This window comes from Crotalus tigris, unplaced genomic scaffold (assembly GCF_016545835.1).
Source record: "Crotalus tigris isolate CLP2741 ecotype Arizona unplaced genomic scaffold, ASM1654583v1 scf7180000024349.2157984, whole genome shotgun sequence".
In the NCBI taxonomy this organism is placed as follows: domain Eukaryota; kingdom Metazoa; phylum Chordata; class Lepidosauria; order Squamata; family Viperidae; genus Crotalus; species Crotalus tigris.
In genome coordinates this window covers 615,064-637,237 of record NW_024100518.1, presented here as the reverse complement: position 1 = coordinate 637,237, position 22,174 = coordinate 615,064, and the positions used below count along the sequence as shown (strand labels likewise).

General features: G+C 38.0%; 1 protein-coding gene across 1 annotated transcript; it reads right to left on the bottom strand.

The window, feature by feature from the left end:
- Positions 1–650: 650 nt before the first annotated feature.
- On the bottom strand, positions 651–21,385 carry SCCPDH (saccharopine dehydrogenase (putative)). The gene is made up of 12 exons (XM_039327022.1): positions 20,906–21,385; positions 19,699–19,811; positions 17,477–17,557; positions 16,602–16,731; positions 13,965–14,014; positions 12,886–13,016; positions 12,114–12,231; positions 11,238–11,357; positions 11,091–11,147; positions 10,136–10,247; positions 3,136–3,217; positions 651–1,470 (listed from the first exon to the last, which is right to left on the bottom strand). The coding sequence occupies exons 1-12, from the start codon at positions 21,090–21,092 to the stop codon at positions 1,365–1,367; spliced, it is 1,287 nt and encodes a 428-aa protein (XP_039182956.1). The 5' UTR covers positions 21,093–21,385; the 3' UTR covers positions 651–1,364.
- Positions 21,386–22,174: the final 789 nt, after the last annotated feature.

The window sequence follows — 22,174 nt, the reverse complement described above, 5'->3', positions numbered from 1 at the left end:
TCCAAACAACAGAGTAATAAGAAAATGTTGTTGTTGCCGATTATGAACTTTCCTTTCCAAACAATGAGACTTAGGGAGTTCTTGATGCTCTCTGAGCTTGAAATGCCTGCTTGCAGACATTTCATTACCTGACTAGGTGACATCATCAGTGCACATGAGTATGGGGTTTGCTCAGTTTATATACAGTAGTTTGCCCTGCCAGTATGGAAGGGGATGTGGTTTCTCCTTGGTAGTTCCTTAACTGAATAAGGTTTTTTGCTTGTTTCAGCTTTCTCTTTTATTGGAATGAGACTTTATTTTCTTAGCTCTTCTTATCAGTACCACAATTACTGATAAATAAAAGTTTTTATATATCCATTTAGTTTATGTTGTTGATTATCTCATTGCCTCCAAAATTGTGAATAAGCATAAGTGGTTCATAAGAACATCCCATTTCTGATAGGGATGTAAAAAAATAAAAGGCCTTCAGCATTAAGTATAAGAATTCATAATCTTGCTTTTAATTTGCGCTATAAAAGAAATTAGAGCTGGTATTCCATAATACTATCTAAGATAGTAGGATGAAATGTATCATATTCTTAACATATTGGATCGTGCTAATTCTTACACTATAGCTGAATTATGCTTTAAACATTTATGAAACCGACAACAGATTTTCAATCCTTTTATTGCATTGAAAAATAACAAAGAAAATAAGAGCAACTAAGTATTATCTTATATATTACCATCTTCTGAAATGAGTTTAAGTTTTTAAAAATGCCAGATACTCAGATATGTTTCAGCTGGAATGGATACTTAAGATATGAAGTTTAACTTCACAAGTTAAATGCTTTCATAATGCTATAGCAAACAAGTAAATATAGAAAAATGCCAAATAACTGGATTCAGTAAGACCTATGCTAAGGACAATTATTTTATTCCATTAGTCAACAAGATGCCAATGGAATTTATTTCCACCTTCAATATTTGATCAGTTGACACAGTTTTCACAATTTAATCTGCAATAACTTTCCAAAATCAAATAGGAAAAAAGTATACACAGTTATTGTTTAAAAATGAAATGGATCAGAGTTAGATTTAATGATTCCTAGAAATTGGGTTTGTTTCTAATAAGCAAGAGGGCTCTATGAATCATTCCATTAGCTTAACTACTGCTAATTAGTTAATGGCTGTTGATATCTATTTCCAATACTAAGTCCATCTTCCTAACTTTCATGTGAACCATTCAAGCAACAGTATCTTTACATTAAGTTTATCAACTTTATTATTTATGGTATCATTTTGAATGTGCATGTGTACGCGCACACAGTCAAACACACACACAAAGGGTTGCTGGTCATGTATCCGTAGATTTTTTTTTTTTTTCAGACTTCAGGCTTGCTTATGACAGAGAATTCAATTCCATGCTTGTTCAGTCTCTCCACAAGTTTTGTATTATAGAACACAGCCCCAGGAGAATAGACACCACCTCTGTAACACAAGTCACATTTGTGGTTAGCAACACACAAATACAAGAAAGCCCTAAATTGTTACAACAAACCACATTAATGCAAACTCCAATATTAATGCAATTTGGGGGTTAAAAGATGGGTTTTTCTTCTAACATAACTCAAAAATCATTTATCTTAATGTACAGTTTGTAATTTAAAAAAGGAAAAAACATACCAGTGATTTTATAGATTCGATGCATGAAATAACTATGGGATAACTAATGCAATAGAGAGCGCAACCCTAAACATGATTGCACCGTAGTAAATTTATTGAGTTCAATAAAACATATCCAGGTACATAGGATTGCAGCTCAAATCATATATATGATAAGCAGATTTGAAGAAACTGGTAACATTCTTTTCCTTCTATTAGAGTATTATGGTTATTCTCTTATTCACAAACCAAGTTTGGATGGTATATAAAACTTAGTTTAGATTTATTCAGATTTTACCACTTGTTCCAAGAACTGTACTTGGCAAGATCCTGTAAAAACGTAGTGTGAGTTTCCCTTGACCAAATATTATACAGCTAAATATTGGGATAAGATTAATGAAACTCCTTATACAGATAGTCCTTAACTTACAACCATTTGTCTAATGACTGAAGTTACCATACAATGAAAAAAGTGACTTATGACCGGTTCTCACACTTGCGACCATTGCAGTACCCTTTCCAATCATGTGATCAAAATTTGGGTGCTTGGCAAAGGCCCTGTATTTACGATGGTTGCAATATCCCGGGGGCCTGGGATTGTCATTTGCAACCTTCCTAGGGAATTTCTGACAATGGGGGAAACCAGATTCACTTAATGAATATACAATTCAGTTAACTGCAGTCATTTGTTTAACGATCACGGCCAAAAAAAAAGTCATAACATGAGGTATGACTCACTTAACAATTGCCTTGCTTAGCGACAAAATATCTGGACTCAAGTGTGGTCATAGGTCAAGGACTACCTGTAGTGCATTGCTTCTAAGGTTTATTCCTCACTGCCCGCTTTCTATAAATAGCTCAAAATATGTGGATAATGAGGGTTTATAAAATGGGAGTTACCATAGCATGGAATTGCATGTTCAGCTAGTAGGATTTTGCCATTTAGTTTCTTGTCCTTAAATACAGGTAGTCCTTGACTTACAACAGTTCATTTAGTGACCGTTCAAAATTACATCAGCACTGAAAAAAAATGATTTATGACTGTTTTTCATTGTTATGACCATTGTATCATCCCCATGATAATGTGATCAAAATTCAGATGTTTGGCAACTGGTTCATGCTTATGACCATTGCTATGTCCCAAGGTCACGTGATCACCTTTTGCGACTTTTTGACCAGCAAAATAAATGGGAAAGCCAGTTTCACTTAACAACCATGTTACTAACTTATTAACTGCAGTGATTCACTTAACAATTGTGGCAAGAAAGGTTGTAAAATGGAGCAAAACTCACTTCACAAATACATCACTTATCAACAGAAATTTTGGGCTCAATTGTGATCGTAAGTCGAGGACTACCTATATATTTCACTCAACCTCTTTGAAAGAACTGACACTAGCAATTGTGAAATTCCTCTGGTGCTTATTTTCATTGAGTAACCATAGCATGCAAAATAAGATAGATGTTTCACAATTAGAAGATAAACACTCACTTTTTGGGAAGAGAATTCTTGTCCTTAAGAAGTGCCACAGCAGCCTGTACCATTGCTATAGGTGTAGCAACATAACCAGCCTCTGTAAAGAGAGATATCATTACACTCAACAATTTGAGATGAAGAAGATGGAAAATGAAACCACCGTGATGAAATAGAAATACAGTAGATAATACAGCAGATACAGTAGTTGCTTTACTTGAATGCCAGTAAGGACAGGAAGGGCTTACAAGAATTTGGAGAGAGAAGGGAAGTCAAGAGAAACAATAACAATATCCCTTAGATTTATATACCACTTCACAGTGCTTTACAGCCCTTTCTAAGCGGTTTACAGAGTCAGCATATTGCCCTCAACTATCTGGGTCAATTTACCGACCTCTAAGGATGTAAGGCTGAGTCAACCTTGAGCTGGTGTGACTCAAACTGCTGAATTGCTGGCAGTTGGCAGTCAGCAGAATTAGCCTGCAATACTGCATTTTAACCACTGCACCACCAACAGTCTGACACAAAAATCACAGGAAAAAGCAATAATAATGTTTTTTTTAAATAAATATTTTATTAATTTTCTAGTTTTACAATCAAATATTCAATAGACAACGTGTTGTCTGGGTTCATTAGTAATTCAGTGGTATATATTAATTTCTTCAATCTAGATCCAATATTGCACCATCAAATGTTTCCTCTCTTCTTCCAGTAGTACCTGTTTTCCCACACTAGGCAAATAAAATTCTTATTGATATTAATAAATATATAATTTAATATCAACATCTTTGTTACATTTTTCTCATAATAATAATGTCAGTTTTAGATAACTTTTCTAACCAAAACGTATCTTAATTGTATTTGCACTTAATATCCCTATGTTCAATCAGTATCCTGTTTTTGCTTTTTATAATTTTAATTTCCCATCAGTGTTCAAAATGTCTCTATTGTTTATAATTTCAAAATAAGTTATATTTGGGTAACCAAAAGCTTCATTTATTCAAACTTCTTAGCATTTTCCTGTTTCCCTTCTCATACCACAATCTAATATTCTAATTACAAAACTTATCTCTCTAGTTATAATAGCACTTCTATTTCTAGCAATTATATATTCTCCATCATATTCAAACATCTAGTTCAGTGGTTCTCAACCTGTGGGTTGGGACCCCATTTGGGGTCGAACGACCATTTCTCGGGGGTCACCAAACAACGCAGTCCACCATTTCCCCCCCCCTTTTCCTTAGCTGTGCTACTCCCTTTTATTCTATTGGCTTTTGAAAGCCAATAGAATAGACTCTCTTGAATAGAGTCTAATTCTATTGGCTTTCAAAAGCCAATAGGAAGTGTCCAGGTTGTCTCTGCCCTGCTGAGCCCACCAAAAGTCCCATTCTGCAAACGATGCTGCACCAGTTGAGTAGTCCTCAACTTAGGACCGGTTGGGGGTTGTGGCATTAAAAAGGTTGAGAACCACTGATCTAGTTAATAATATAGTATCCCATCTAATGGATCAAAACCTCTATTTTCTTCAGTCTTACTCTAGCTTTCTTCCTTTGCCAATTAACTTTCCAAGTCAGTGCATTTGAATCATCAAGTAATTTTTTCTCTGTTTTTGTGTATATTGTTTGGAATAAGAAAGACCATTTTGGTTAAAGTATTTTTGGAAGAATGAACCCATTGATATTCATTAAACAGCCTCCCTCCTTCTCCAATTCCCCACAGTTCTCCTAACAGCTCTATCTTCCATTCAATCAGTTCTTCTTCCTTTTCCTCAAATGTGTCCTGAATTCTTGATTGGTAAGATTCCTTTTCCATTTCCGATATTATTGCTCCGTCTTCTAGTTCTTCAGTTATCTGAATCTGTTGGTTAATTCCTTACTTTAGGTCCTCCATCTTTAGATCTGCTTCCTCAAGTTTTCCTTCTATTTTCTGAGTTGTTAGTTCCTTCTTTGTAGTCATGCTCTGGGTTTGTAAGTTTAAGTTAGAAAATTGTTCTTTTATCTCCTTTGTGTTATTTCTAGTCTCATCACGAGCTAAAGCAATAGTCTTTTATATTAATTTCAACATGGAGAGAATTTCTTTCTGATTTTCATTCATATTTTCTTGGTGGCATATCAAACTGAAGACTTTGGGGACAGGTGTTAGAGATGTTTTTTTACCATTTAAAGCTGAATATGGGGCACCCATTTCATTTTTTTGTAGATGGTCTTTATAATAAAAATTGTTCATCAATCAAAGATTTGTAATGCAAAATATTCCATCATCTCAAGCAATGAAATGTGTTTCTCCTGCAGGGAAATAGTTTATTTTATTTTATTTTATTTTTAAAATTTATAAGCCGCCCCACTCCCGAAGGACTCTGGGCGGCTAACAATTAAAAAACACATAAAACATAACAGGACAACAGTACAAAGACAATCATCCAGGGGTCAGGTTTTATAAACCCCAGGCCTGCCGGAAAAGCCAGGTCTTAAGTAGCTTATGGAAGACCAACAGGGTGAGAGCGGTCCTAATCTCCGGGGGGAGCTGGTTCCAAAGCGTGGGTGCCATCACAGAGAAGGCCCTCCTCCGCGGCCCCGCCAAATGGCACTGCTTGGCCGACGGGGCCTGAAGGAGGCCCAGCCTGTGGGATCTAACCGGACGTAGGGAACTATGAGGTAGTAGGCGGTCTCGCAAATAGCCTGGCCCTGAGCCATATAGGGCTTTAAAGGTAATGATCAACACTTTGAATTGGACCCGGAGACCAATAGGCAACCAGTGCAGCTCACGGAGGATAGGTGTAACGTGGGTGTATCGAGGAGCACCCACTATCACTCGCGCGGCTGCATTCTGGACCAACTGTAGTCTCCGAATACTTTTCAAGGGTAGCCCCATGTAGAGCGCGTTGCAGTAGTCCAAACGTGAGGTGACAAGGGCGTGAGTGACTGTAAGGAGAGCCTCCCGGTCCAGGTAGGGTCGCAACTGGTGCAACAGGCGAACTTGTGCAAAGGTCCTCCCAGCCACAGCCGTCAATTGATGTTCCAAATTCAGCTGTGGATCAAGGAGGACACCCAAGTTGCGAACCCGCTCCGAAGGGGGTATATTTTCCCCCGCAAGAGTCAACACTGGACAGTCGACATGATCCTTGGGAGGCAACATCCAAAGCCACTCGGTCTTGTCAGGATTGAGCCTGAGTCTGTTAACCCCCATCCAGACCCTCACGGCTTTGAGGCAACGGCCCATCACATCGGCCGCTTTACTGAGAGAGCTCGGGGAGGAGATATATAACTGGGTATCATCAGCATACTGATGAAACCTTACCCCGTGCTGTCTGATGATCTCACCCAGCGGTTTCATATAAATGTTAAATAGGAGGGGAGAGAGGACCGACCCCTGTGGCACGCCGCATTCAAGGCGCCTCGGGGTTGACCTCTGCCCTCCCACCAATACCGATTGCGACCGGCCAGAGAGGTAGGAGGAGAATCACTGTAAAACAGTGCCTCCCACTCCCACCCCTTCGAGTCGTCGCAAAAGGATACCATGATCGATGGTATCGAAAGCCGCTGAGAGGTCAAGTAGCACCAAGACAGTGGAATAACCTCTGTCTCGGGCCCGCCAGAGATCATCCATCAGCGCGACCAAAGCGGTTACTGTGCTGAAGCCGGGCCTGAAGCCAGATTGAAAAGGGTCTAGATAATCCGCTTCATCCAGAGACCGTCGGAGCTGGAGCGCCACCACTCTCTCTACAACCTTCCCCACAAAGGGGAGATTGGAGATTGGACGGAAGTTATTTAAATCAGCCGGGTCCAGGGTAGGCTTCTTGAGCAGGGGCCTCACAACCGCCTCCTTCAGGGATTGCGGGAAAGACCCCTCCCTCAACGAAGCGTTGATCAACACCTGGAGCCAACCTCGTGTCACCTCCTTGGCAGCCGAGACCAACCAGGAAGGACACGGGTCCAATAAACAAGTGGAGGGGCTCATTGCTTCCACCGCTCTGTCAACATCCTCAGCGGTCACAGACCCAAATTCATCCCATAAAACTGAGCTAAGAGCTGCCCCAGTCATCTCAAAAGGCCCTGCCCAATCGGAGTCTAGGTCTGTCCGAATCCGAGCGATTTTGTCTGATAGGAATTGCACAAATTCCTCCGCTCTACTCTGTAAGGGCTCCCCAGCTTCCCGAACATTAAGTAGGGAACGGGTCACCCTAAACAGGGGGGCGGGGCGAGATTCCGCAGACGCAATAAGTGCGGAAAAATGTGAACATTTTGCCACTCGTATCGCCACTAAATAAGTCCTAATATAGGCTCTTAGAAGTGTCCGGTCGGATTCAGAGTTACTAGCCCTCCAGCATCGCTCTAGACGTCTCTTCTGACGCTTCATCTCCCGTAGCTCCTCGGAAAACCAAGGTGCCCTCCGGGATCCACAATCACGGAGAGGTCGCAAAGGCGCAATCCGGTCTAACGCCCCTGATGCCGCCTTATTCCAGGCAGCGACCAAGGACTCAGCCGGTTCGTGGAGGAGGGAATCAGGAAAACTCCCAAGCGCTATTTGGAACCCCTCCGGGTCCATTAAACGCCTGGGGCGGAACCACCTAATCGGTTCCGCCTCCCTGCGGTGGGGGAGTAGGACCGAGAAATCTAACCTCAGCAGGAAGTGATCTGACCATGACAAGGGAGAAGTAACTATACCCCTTAAATCGAAATCACGTCTCCACAACACAGCTCTAAAAGTAAGTTAATATTTATATTGTAATTCAGGTAGGCCAGTTTCAAAATAGTTCATCATCTCTTCCACACTGATAAGCAGCCCAAAAGTTTTTTTCCCTTTTCCCAGCTGTTGTCTTCAAAAGTGAAAGTTTCCAAGGACAGACAGCAAAAGTCTTATCTAAATTAGGGCTTCAAGCCAAGTTTCCTTTAGGCATAACAAATTGTAGTACCATAAGTCACCACCATATGTCATTAGCGCCATTTTCCAGCTTTTTAAATCCAAACTTATATTACAAGCTTTTCAAATCTTTTTTTTTAAAGAAGTCTCAAAAACATTTTTAGTCCCCAAATTTCAAAATCATATATATGTATTAATTCCAAGTTAATCTTGTAATTTTCTGTTTCCCCCAAGTAATTAATTTTTTCTTTTCCTGAGGGAATGGGGTGGAAATTTCCCTTCCGTCTCTCATTGGGGGGGGGGGTGCTTTGGACAGTTTTTTTCCCAGGAAGAAGTCTTAGAGTCATAAAGAGAGGACAGGGGCTCACCTAGTTTCCTCCACGTTGCTGAAAAGTTATTTGTTGGTGCTTATTGTCTTCAGTTGTCAGCAGCTTCTGACTGGCTACACGAATGTAGCCAGTCTTTTCCCCGCCGGTTTGGAGGGCTTCCTTGGATCAAACAGAACGGCTGCTGCCCTCCTGTGATCAATGAGGATCCCTCCTTGCCTGTCGCCTCTACGGGGCGACTTTTGACATGTTTGTATATACTGTGTATGAAAATAGAAATACTGATAGTCCTGGTGACAATCATTCTCTAAATAAGTATTCAGGAGGAATTTTGTTGATATACCTTTAAATACAATCAATATCCTAAATTAATTGTTAAATTTTTAACATACCTGTTAGGGATAAAACAATGTAAGAATTGAACATACATCATTTGGGGTAGTGGCATCAAGATTTTAATGAATATTTATCTCCAGGCTAAACTCAGGAGAAATTATTGCCACTATTGAAACAATAAACCTAGATTCACCATAAGCATATATAAAAACCAATTCTCTTTTATTTGACCGCCATCATTCCTTGCCTCGTTACATCATGATCATACTACTGACCAATTAGTAGTCACTGAGAGATCATCTGGCAGTAAGGAAAAATAAAATTGCAATTGGCCCTCATCAAACTGGATAGAACTTTTTTTTTACTTGTTTTATATACAATCAAAGTAACTACACATCCTCTGCATATAGGCCACCATTCCTCATATTAATTTAATTCTTCTCTTTGCATTACAGAATAATATTTCTGCATGCATCCTTATAAGTATACATTGCAATCACAATATTATTCAAGGCTTGACTGCAGAGGTACACCTGCATGACAAGAAGGCATTTCTATTCAGACAAATTGGTCCTCACAACTTTTTGAATTGTCATCTACCCTTTGGTTTCCTTCTTTCAGTTGTACATGAAGGAAAGAAAATTTGACTGCACAAATAATATTGGTTTTGTATAATTAGATCCTGGAAAATAGTTCTACATGTCTTACATTACAAATTCTCTATAACGACTACAAAAACAAAAGAAACTTTTAATTATCTTGATTCAGTCTAGTATTTCAACTGCTCAGGAATGGATACATTTCTATAAATTCTAGAGTTAGGAAACAAAGCATAGACTTAATTTCCATCATTCTTTACTTCATTTTTTAATCTGTGGTATTGTGAAAATTGACGAAGTATGATTAATGTTAAATAGGAAGAAAAGCAAGGATGCTTTGCTCACAAATTTTTAAACAACCGTTTTGGTGAACTGTCTGAATTGAACCACATACTTGCTTGTTATTTCTCTAAAATCTTGTTTACATAAAAAGACTTTTAATATTGCTGGAGTTATTTTGGAATAGCAAAGAGGAACACCAAGTATTATTATCTACTGCTAGAAAAAAATGCAACATTTTGTACCTTTTTACGTGATGTGATGCATAGCTTTCTTATTTATTTGTAAAAGGTTTAATCTGATAGAACTCCACACACAGCAACCACAGAATCCTGCTACATTCATCCATAATGTATTAGGCTATTGTATCACAAACTCTACCTCTTTTGGGTGCACATCTACAATCACAATGCATGTAAAATGGGCAGGCTGTACACTGCAATGCCATGGCACTACTTTTGTCAGTCTGATCTACCTTGCAGACATAACTACCCACAAAACCATATGGAACTGCTACTTGTATATTTAAAGCTATATGAATCATGTTTTATATTAAATAAAATATTGTTGTATATAATTAGTAATACAATTAATTATGCTCCAATATTACTATTCTACCTGGTCCCTTCACTTGGGTGCAGATTTTAACATCAGGCTTGCCCTCCTGTGGATTTTGTCCTGTGCTATATCCCTCTCCAAGAAAGGTCATTTCAAAAGATGCTCCTTCCATCTGTCATTCAAAAGATAAGAAATAAACAACATTATATCACCAGACAGCTCCTCCGTGTATATCAAGCATATATACAATTACACTGCATCCTAAATTTATATCCATTTTGGAAATGAAAACAAATTATTTTAGAATGATTTTATCTCTAACCTGATTTGAAAAACAAAGTATATGTAACCTTAAGGTAAGAGAAAAATTTAGTTATGGCTTAGTATTTTTGACATAGCAAACTAGATTCAAAGATATGCATGCCATGCTAAGAGAAAATAGTATTGCAATTTAATTCTTACTGATTAGCCAAAGAATTTTTGCACAGACTGAAATCATGAGAAGTTATCTATAATACAACTTATAGATAAGGTTTAGGTTTACAAGATTACATATTGCCTTTTTTATTTTACATTCAGATGTAGTTTCTGATGCCATACAGCAAACCTGAACATATCTAATGCAAATCTGAGTAAAACAATCAATGGTGAAACAAATTAAGTTTGCCTATTGGACTTCAACACTATTAATGTATCCTAGCATTCACAAAAGAAGCATTTGCCATTGTTCACTCAATTTGTTTACAGAACCCAGAGATATTTAGTCTGCATTTTTAGATGTTCAATGCATAATCCATGTATAGGATTAAAACATTTTTCTAATATAGGCTATAGAGCACAACATATGTTTGATCCAATATATATATCAATCTCATGTTAAGGTATAAGATTAAAAATAGAATAGTAAAGATGCAACTCCTTTGCTGCATAAAGTGTAGCTTATGATTCAGTTAGTAATATGCAGAAAACTATAATTACAAAAATATTAGTATCTAAAAAAACCCCTAAAAATTACCTGTTTTTCTGTTGGCCCGTCTTTTGTAAAATGTCCTCCAGAAAAGAATTCAGGATACTAAAAAAAGCAGTTTCATAGTAAGTTTCAGAATAATTGAACAATTGACAAAAATTGTCAAATTTCAAAACTATTTAAAAGAAAACCTACTTTTAACAGGATCTTTCTCCCAAAGTTGAATTTCACAAGCATTAAAAATAAAAGACCAGCAAACATGAGTTTTATGACAGAAGAGAGACCACCCACGGTGGTGTAAGCAGCATATTGCACCTGAATAGGAGGCAAGTCATATCAAGTTTAGTATCCATTTCCATGAAACATTTAATCAAATTAATTCTGAGTAAAAAAAAAAAATCAGGGGCAAGAATTTATTCAGAAACAAGCCAAGCAAAGTTATTTAAAAAGTTAATCTAGAAATATACTTCCTATTCTTAATCAGGACATTGAAAGAACAGTTGCAGACATTAAACATTTTTAATACTGTGTCTACATTGTCACATACACAGTATTAGCAACATATCTGTGGTCAAAGCAATAAGAAGGCACAGTAATATACTTTTCTAAAGGTAACATAAAGGAAATGTATTCAGAATCCTTGAGATTAAAGGATGGTCAGCCTATAAACAAAACATTAGAAATAAATTGAGGATTCCAAAGGAATACCATGACATTTTTATAAGGGAAACAATTATATTCTTCCTCCTATTTGCCATTTAAGAAAATTTAAAGTATAAGACTGGAGTTGAGCAATTATTATTTGCTTGAACATGGTCTTATAAACAAGGACTCATGCCTGAAAGTAATGGGCTAAAGAGGAGCAGGTGGAAATTTTGCCTCTTCTGAAGAATAACTTAGATAGCTGAGGCCCTAATTACAGATTTTGAAAAATTAATAAGATGTGGACAGGGGTTTATTATTAAAAAGTAAAATACCATAGATGGATAACTTATATTAAAGTTGGAAGTTTGTATCCTTTTGTTAAAGAGAGATAAAACTAATGTTATAACATATAACGTATAAACTTACAGGTGTTTCCTGCAACTGTGAATGCAAATACCGCTGAGTTCGCTTTACTACAGAGACATCTGATCCCATGAATGGAATGGAATACTTTTTGAACTCATTACTGTAAAATACTGTGCCTCTAAAACAGATGAAGAAAAGATGAAACGTAACAAACATAACTTGGATCTGTACTTTTAAAACAAAAGTATACCGTATATTCTGGCGTATAAGGCGACCCTGCGTATAAGACGACCCCCATCTTTGGCACCGAGTCACATGCCTAGAAAGTCGTCTTATACGCCGGAAACTACCGTAATTTCCGGCGCATAAGACGACTCGGCGTATAAGACGACCCCTGACTTCGGCACCGATTTTATTGCTTGCGAAAGTCATCTTATACGCTGGAAAGTACGGTATTTACACTAGTGATAGGCAGTGTTTTTTTTCCCCCAAGGGTGACAGGGAATGAGACCAATGATATTACTGGGGTTGAGATTAACATTTTCAGCTTGTTTTTGTATTTTGGGTAAGTATAATTGCAAAATAGATTTGCAATTTTGGGGAATAGTGGAAAATCCCTATCTGGGGCTGCAAAATATAGACGCCTCCAGTCTAGAGAATTGTTCACCTACTTTTTAGTGATAAATTCCAATACCACATTTCATTTCAGGAAAAGGGTTGAATAACAGATTACAGATCAAAATTATAAAAATGTCATTTTCTTCTCTTCACTCTAAAAAAAAGTGAACATGTTTGCAACTTAAAACACTAAATATGTATATATATTCTATACCTCCTTTTGAGTTTTTTTCCAAATACTGGAAGTGGCTTGTGTCCAATTTGTTTTCTAATTGTCTTCAACTTGTCTTTATCTGCCAAGCCATATACAGCTGATTTCCAAGTTCCATCATGAATACAGGCACCCTGTTAAAATGGCATTATAATTCAACATACTATATTGGAATAACATTCTATTTTGGCACATCTACACTATTAACCCAATCATGAAAGCATATATATACCAATTATGTATACCCAAACTGATTGAGATATTAAATTAATGCATACCAAAAAGCGACGTGCTTGCAGTATTAGTGGCCATTTTTTTACTTTGTTTTTGCTCAATCATTTTGTTACAGAAACAGGCATGAGAAAGGGTCACATAATCCATAATTTGGGGACATGGGCATTACATTTATTCAGTGAGCAACACGGTCAGAGAACTGGTGAAAATAGCATTAAAAGATTCCTCTGGAAAGTGCATGGTTTTCTTTCCTTTTTCAAAATTCTTGCTTTATGGGTAGTTGGGAAAAAGTTCTATTGAGGGATCTATTTTTCTGGATAGAGATGCACTATAATTGCATTTGTTTCTATTGTTAACTGTTTTATTTAGATAAATATCAAAAGTCTTTGCCAATGGTAATATTTTATTTAATATATCATAATAAATTTTAAGGAGCTGTTTATGTTGCTACAGCCGTTTAGAGTAGAGCAGCAAATAAATAAATATAAAATGTACTCAATGTCATATATTGTTTGTTAACACTGTGGCCATAGCAAAAAATGTATGAAAACAAAAAATTAGACCAGAACAAGCATTACGAGATATTTTTTGCTATTTTGCTGATTGCTGGTACTGCTCTTGTTTTTATATATAATGTACTGTGAATGTTTCAAAATTATCGGTATTATATCTTGCTATGAACTGCTCAGTTTTATTAGGTTATGGCAAAAAGTAAATGAAACAAATAAGTAAATAAGAATCTGCCAATAATTAAAATATACTAATGGCCATATTCAGCTTCATGCTATAGTTTTTATAATTTAGCAGTTGGTCACAACAAATTTAGTGAAAAGAAAGAATATACCAACCTCTGGTCCTGATTTTACAGTCAAAAAGCTTTCAAGTGCAGTTAAGGTACCTTTAAAGAAAGAAGTTAATAATTATCTGTGATAGTAAGAAAGTTAATATTCTAAAAACTGTCAATTTACTGTCAGTTTGTTAATGTTTATTACTGTTGGATAATTGACGTATAGTACTGGTAAGTCTTTTTACATATTCAACAATACAACATCCAATTTACTTGAGGCACATAAGCTATTCTGTAAAGAGAAAGAAAGGAAACATGTTCATTTAATACTTGTTTCCTTTAGTACAGAAACCAGGATTTAAATTTCTACTTGATCCACTGAAATATACAAATTTAACTGCAAAGTGCTTCAAGACTGAACAGGTTGCAAATCAGATTTATTTCAGGTTCTTGACCATGACTGAAGAAGGGTGTAATAGACCCTGGTTTCACCTGAGCAGCTCACTGAAAAATTCAAGGGAATAGACCAGTGATGGCGAACCTATGACACGCGTGCCAGAGGCGGCACTCAGAGCCTTCTCTGTGGGCACGCCTGCCGCCACTGCCGCCAACTCGCAGAAGTCCATTAGGCCACTGCTGGCGCCCGGAACGGCAGTCCCACCCAGCACAAAGGAGGTGAAGCAGCTGGCTAGCAAGCTCGAGTAGAGGTGGTAGATCATGTGTTCCCCGGCCTCTGTGTGCGGGTGCTGATGGTGTCAGGCAGCCGCCGCCCCTGCCTAGCCTTGCTCCGCAGCAATGGCATCCCCGCCCTACCCCCTGCCTCACCCTGTAGGACGAGCCTCCTGCCTACCGCCACACCCACCAATCCAGCCCAGCCTACACAGGCATCCCCCCCACAAGCAACATCAAGGTGGCCACGCCCACCCGACCACGCCCACTCAGTCTGCTGTGACCACCGCAACCATGCCCACCCAGTGGGCCACGCCCCCCACCCCCACCTGAGGGCACCACAATGCTGATGCCACCCTGGCACTTTGTGATATGTAAGTGGGGTTTGGGTTGCGGTTTGGGCACTCGGTCTCTAAAAGGTTTGCCATCACTGGAATAGACGATCTGTGTGATCTTCCCATGACTCTTGGCTATTGCTACTCTAGTCAATCAAGGAACACGAAGTTTGCCTTTCTGGTGTTTGCCTATGTATTGGAAAGTCTGGAAATTGGATAGGATCCTGGTTATTTCTCTTGTATCTCTAAGCAGGTTTCAATATAGTAGTATTAACAATAGTACCTTTCTAAACCTTCTGGTGGAATCAACTCTATGAGATACTGTTCTTTAGCAGAAGATGTGCTCCTCCCTGTTTTGCTATATAAGAGAGCTGATGTTCAAAGACTATTCTTCAATATTTAGGCCACTGACCTGTGTTGTCCCTCAGTGTACTTTTATATTGTCTGTCATTTTGCTCAACACTGATATGAACCTGAGGAAGATAATCCAACTTTTGAAACACTTTTGCTTTTAACCATCAGTTTTAAGGAAGAATTGGTACCCTTGAACAAAGTCTAAATTTGAAAATGGAATACATGAGGAAAAACATATTGAAAATGAAGCCAGAAATAACAGAACTGCTAGTGGAAATAGAAACCTGAATTGGGAACTGAGGTTCAACCAATTGTGGATGGGATTCCATTTTCTCCCAAACCAGGTTCATAGTCTAGAAGTGTTCTTTGATTTTCAAACGCCACCGGATGTGCAGACAGCTACAATAAGGAGTGATTTTTCTTTATTATGCCTAGTCTGCCATTGATATCCTTGAACTGGATAGATTTGATTATGTATGTTTATCCACATCTTGATTACACCCTATCTTGAGGAGAACAACACGATTCACTTGAATGTCTGCATGGAAATTAGGCAAAAATGGCAACTGATTCAAAATGTGGTAAAAAAATTATACCCTGCTAATTTGTATAAGGTAGAGGAACCAAATGATGGTTGCATTTAGGAAATATGTGTTATCTGCTAATTACAATGAAGTACAATGGAAGGTATTGGCATCTAAATCAGTCCTAGAGTTATGTATGGAACTGCCTCTTTTTATGAAACTATTAAAGCCTTTTCCTATAGATATTTTGACACAGTCTCCACTGTCAGAGGCCAACCTTTCTGACTTTTTGCATGTAGTTCCCAGTCTGTAATAAGGACTCCTTCAAGAATTATATTTGGGCCCCCCTCTCAACATTTAGAAATTCTGTAAAGAAATGTTTATCAGGTGTTTAATTGTTTATTTTAGTGTGAATCTAGCTTTTTATATTGTTTTCATATTTTTTATTTATATCAAGTACTTTTCAGAATAAAAAGCACAGAACAAATGAAATAAGTAAAGTGTTTAGGATGCATGAGACATAGTAGTGTAGATTGCAAACAGTGTAATTACTGTAGAAGACATTAGAAACAGAAGCATTCTACTGACTTTGTTGAAAGATTAGAATTCGGTGGGAGTGTCTTTCTTTCTCAATTTCACAGCTAGGTTTCAACGAGAGATGTGTGGGAAGCAAGGCTGCCAGATCAGCCAGAACCAGTTTTAGAATTCAGGCTATTATTTCACCATGAACTAATCTAATATTTTTAAACATTCAAATAAAGTAGCTACCATATTTCTCCTAGCACTTATTAAAAGAAAATCAAGCATAAAAATCACCTTTTAAGCTGTTTTTGGTGAATAATACTCCCATATCTGCTGGAATAGAATCAAAACCACAGCTTCCAACAATATATACTCCTTTTTCTTCAGCTTTGCTATTATAATGTAGATACATTCCTTCCAGAAACTAAATTAGAAATGCCATATTATATAAACAAACAAACAATGCATTTCTAACATTCAAGCAACAATAACAAATTTCTTAACATTATTTTTTTAAACTGTTTTCTTGGCTATTGTGCCATCTTGCAATGTTATGTTTGTTTAGTAAATATTATTAACCATCAAAACAATCCAGTATTTCAGTTAGGTTTAAAATAGTTATGTTTAATATCCAGCACAGGTTTACAGAATTTTACAATTTCCATCTAAAAAAGCCAGTGTTGTGTAGCTGTTTAATTGCTGGGAACTGAACTAAGAAAACCCAGGTGCAAACCCATTCACCATCTCTCAGCCCAACGTATCTCACAAAATGATGACAACAACAGGGAAAGAAAACCCCAATTATGTATTTTCTTTGATTCCCAGAGTCAAAAGCAGTATAAAAATAATAAATAAAAATACTTTTACTATCCTAAACACAGTTCCTGTCTACCATTCACACTGCTAATTTATGGAAATGAGAGATGAATAAGGAGATTTTTGTGGGAGTAGAGGAAACCACAGACACCTAAAAAAAACCGTTGCAGTTCCCAGTATCCATAGATGCTACATCACATGTTATGTAGACCACCAGCATAAAGTTTGATATGTGAAGTAAATAATTATCCTGCACTGAGAAATACAAGTAAAAAGAGTTAGGATTGTGTTCTCAATGATTTAATCCAAATATTATTCCTCAAAATCTAATTTATTTTCTTAATTTTACATACCTGTGGTTCTCCACTAATGTCAATACAGTTTGTGCCATTCTCAACACAAGCTTTTACCACAGGCTCTCCAAAAAAACGGTACTGTAAGAATGAAAAAAAAAGACCAAAAAATATATATATATTAATCCAGGATACTTTAATGGACCTAATTTGAAGTTTTGTTTCCATTTAAAAAAAAGAGTAAAGGAATTTTAACAAATGTATGATGTAGTTATGTTTTAGCTAATAATCTGATCATTCAACCTTAATCACAAAAAGTCCATTAATGATTATTGGAGATAACACATTTATTTTACTTTTGATCAAATAAATCAACTTTACAGTATATTCCTTCCCCTTATTCCCTATGATCTTAGTTTTTAGTCCCATCAAATAAAGCCCTAGAACTTGGTTTCTTTTTCTTTCTCACTTTGAAAGTTTTAACAGATCTTTTTCTTTTCCTCTTCCCTTTGCCTCTTGTTATAGAACTATCAAAGTTTTAACAGATCTCTTTCGTACAGTAGATCCAGATTAGGAAAATTATCTAAATCACTCTTCTGGTTTATTATTTATATGTCTCCTTTAACTGTTGAAGCCTCATCCAGTTTTATTTCTATACTACAGAATCTGTGATCCCTTTCACAGATTTCATTTCAGAGATATTTCCTTATCAGATACCTCACCACCTTCAACAATGGCAGAGTATCTAATATACTGCCTTCACTGGAAAAGTTCTTACAAATTCAGAGAGATATTCAGAGATGTATCTGCCTTGAAAATAGCTCAAGTTGAACTGCACAGCACAGTAAAACACAGCAACCAATCACAAGAAATGTTTTGTGACATTTTATATCATCAGTGCTTTTTTTGTAAAAAAAAAAAAAAAGGTGCCGGAACTCACACACACAACCCGCCTTGCCTACCCTATAAGGATCCATCCAAAAAAGGTGCCGGAACTCCGTTCTGGGCATTCTATGACAAAAAAAGCCCTGTATATAATAAAATGTGAGATGGTGCCCACACAGAGGGGAAAGTTGGATGACAGACTACAGTGAAATGGCAGTTTCCCAGGAAGGAAGACAAACATTCCAGAAAGGGGAGGGAGAAGAGATATACCAGCTCAGAGCGGGATAGAAGACAGAAGAAGCGAGTACAAAATAGCCACTCTCTAGAACAGTGATGGCAAACCTTTTAGAGACCCAGTGCCCAAATTGCAACCCAAACCCCACTTATCACCGGGTGCCGGGTGGGCGTGGCTGCAGTGGTCATGGCAGACTGGGTGGGCGGGGCCAGGGCAGTGGGGCCAGTCCCTCACCATCTCTGAGGCATGGCACGCATGCCCACAGAGAGGGCTGTGAGTGCCACCTCTGGCACCCATGCCATAGGTTCGCCACCATTGCTCTAGAATCTCCCAGGATATATCTGTAGGTTGGTAATAGTAAGGATTTAGCCTGGTAAGATTCTACCAGCTATGTGTAAGCAAATAAAGTACTGAACTCTAGTTGAATTATTCCATGTCACTCTTGGGCTTAGCCTAATTTTAATTCCATAGAAGTCATGGGTTCCGGATTTTGGACACAATCCTTAAATTAGCCCATTTGAGATACCTTGTTTCAAAATTGTTGACTTATTATTGAATTATTCATTTTGGCAATCAAGCATGGAGTAATGTACCAATGATAAAATATTATCCAGTCTAGTATTCTTGTAGTTTATTGTAAAACTGCCTCAAAATGTTTCATTTCTCTTGATAATTTCCTAGTTTGCAAATATGAAGATCTGGAATTGAGATACTTTCTCTAGATTCAATACTTAAACACACTTAATACAATACTTTAATAATTTAAATTTGCTTAAGAATTAAATTTTCTAGCATAAAATAATGTATATAAACTACTTTGATGTTAACAGTTTATTAACTTCCATTTGTTTCGGGCACCAACTGCGGCACAAGTTTTTTAAATTTGCTTAACACTGTAGAAGAGTGATTAATAAAAATATTATGAATTTCATTTTGAGTGTTAGGAAATAGGATTTTCTCTTTAACTTGCATTTAACTAGGAAACATCTTGTTTTAAGAAATAAAAATCTTCCTAAAGAACAAAAACTTTATTATTCCAAAACATAAAAAAACAAATAAATTTCTGGCAATATCTTACAACAATATCATGTTTTAAATAATTGCTTCAGGACAAGCACACTTTTTATTTATTCATGAAAAAAAACTAGAAGAAAGCACTTACTGGGCCTACACAGTTTAGAACAATATTCGTTTGTTTAGCCATAGAAACAAGAGAAGATGAATCGCTGACATCACATAGTATTATGCCAACTTCTGACTTCAGTTCTGCTTTCCCTGAAAATTTAATATTGACATGTTATTCTCAAAAGCTCTCTATAATTATTTTTATTCAATCCACCATTATTCATGAGAGTAATGCTATTTTTTACAACATTTAGTTTTCCAATTGCTTTTAGTAAACAAATTCTATTACTTCTATATAAATTCCATCACTATCTCCCAAATATGGTTTCTCAGGAGAAGCAAATGTGGGAAGATAGTCACTTGTTACAAAAGCTCACTAGAAAAACAAATAATAAGTAAATATTATACAAAATAGAGATAATGCATGAGGACCAAAATGCAAAAATGTTTCTTTTCACTGAACAAATCTAGTTTTGGAAACAAGCTTGGTGACTTCCAAAGATCTTGCAGTGTTGTGAAAAAGGTTGTAAAGCAAGCCATCTTAAATGTGTTCTTATTGTAAAACTGCAGTATAAAACTGCAAAATACTAACTTCTCTGGCTTCATTTTATACATCTAAATCAATGCAGATTTATGCATAATTTTATCTCACTTTCCCTGGCCCCAAACAGGATGGGAAGCACAGATATACACACTCCACACACTTGGTCAATGAGCTGCATATAATGACACTCTTTATATGATTTTAAGTGAGAGGGCAATTAAAACAGACTAGAAGAATAAACAAACACTGATTATGATAGAACCTTAAAACCTCTACCTAGCCGTGTGAGACAAGCAATTTGATCGCATTAAACTTCGATCAAAATCAGCAACTCTTACATTCTTAATCAAAGCCTCCAGATTTTTATCTCAATGATGGAAAGAAACAACTACATTAGGTTTTTTTTCTCTCTCTCCTTTCAGATGTGCCCCGCCCAAATGGCACACCCTGTGCTAACTGAAATGTTGGGCAACGCAGTCCAAGGCATCTGGGGAGGACCAGACTGGAGGAAACCCTTTTCCCTTCGCTGCCGACCGACCCCCAGGACTACAATATTAAGGTCACCTTCAGACACATCATTATTGTTTTCCAACTACAGCCCAGGAAACTGCGCGGAGGTTTTCTTGTTACTGCAGAGTTTGGGATGGAGCCGAGAACAAGGCCCACCTTCCGCAATGCCACCTTCCTTGCTTTCTCTTACCCAACTTGGTGGCCGCCTTCTCGACCGCCTCTTGCAGCTTCTCCCGAGACCTCCCGGCCACGGCCCAGCGCAAGGAGCCTCGCAGCTCATCCTCGGCAGCTACTCGCGCTACCTCCTGGACCACGTACTGCCCCGTGAAGCCCGAGGCCCCGAATACCACCAGTTGGAAAGGCCGCTCAGTAGCCATGGGAACGAGTAAGCGAAAGTCCTCAGTCGACCAGAGAGCGCGGAGGAAGAACAGGATGAGGGCGCAGAGCGTCAGCGCGCAGCACCTCAACGGCTATAGAATGAAGCAGGCGAAGGAGGCGGGGGCCGAGATTGGCCCCGCCCACAACCTTGGACCTGGTCTTGTCACGTGACTAGGCGCTACTCCAGTTGCCTCACTCTTCAGAGAATAAAATAGAGCTGGAAGGGACTTTAGCGGTCTTCTAGCCCAACCCCCTGCTCAAGCCCTTCATGGGTTGTTCTTCTTAAAGGGTTGTTGATTTCTCCTCCCCCTCCTTCTCTTTCTCGCCCCAGGAGTGAGCGGAGTCGATTGCTCGCTCTCTGCCCCGTCATGGTAGCCCGTTGTTTCAACCTGTCAAGTGGAACCGTCGCGCGAAGTTCCTCTGTCGCGGGAAGGAAACTGGTCATTTGCTGCGCCTCCTTTAGGCAGCCCGGCGAAGCGGTTGCTGCCAGAGCTGGTCAAGGAAGGAAGAGAAGAGAAATATTAAATAAAAATGTCATTTGTGCTTCATCTTCCTGCATGACTCTGATATTTTTTCAACTTCATTCAACTTGGATTACAACACAAGATTCAAAAGTCACAACTACTTAGCTGTTACACACTATTTTTCCAGATATCTACAGATATCAAGAAAGGTTGATCTTACCAGATTTACCGTTGTTAATTGCCAAACAATCACAGTGTTGACTGTAATAGGATTACACTACTTTCACAAGGTCAGAATTTGTACTGCTCTTTTTTTACTAGGGATGCTTCAGAGGGAGGCAAAGATGCGTTTACTGCACTTATCAGGGTCTCCTTAGGCCAGTGATGGCGAATCTTTTAGAGACCGAGTGCCCAAACTGCAACCCAAAACCCACTTATGTATGGTCGGGTGCCAGGTGGGCGGGGCTTCGGTGGTAAGGGCAGACTGAGTGGGACTAAAAAGTTCAATCAATCAATTTCAACTTTGCAAGATCTTTTTTTTCCCATGAAAAGTTGAAATTGATTGATTGAACCTTTTTTTTTTTTTTTGCAAACAGCAGAGGCCTAAAATGAAAAGG

Excerpts from the sequence above, each read along its gene's own strand:
- SCCPDH (XM_039327022.1), bottom strand. The coding sequence starts at position 21,092 with ATGGCTACTGAGCGGCCTTTCCAACTGGTGGTATTCGGGGCCTCGGGC. Across the intron at positions 17,558-19,698 it reads TTCTAAACTGTGTAGGCCCA|TACCGTTTTTTTGGAGAGCC; the intron begins GTAAGTGCTTTC and ends TCATTCTTACAG. Across the intron at positions 1,471-3,135 it reads AAGAATTCTCTTCCCAAAAA|AGGTGGTGTCTATTCTCCTG; the intron begins GTGAGTGTTTAT and ends CTTGTGTTACAG.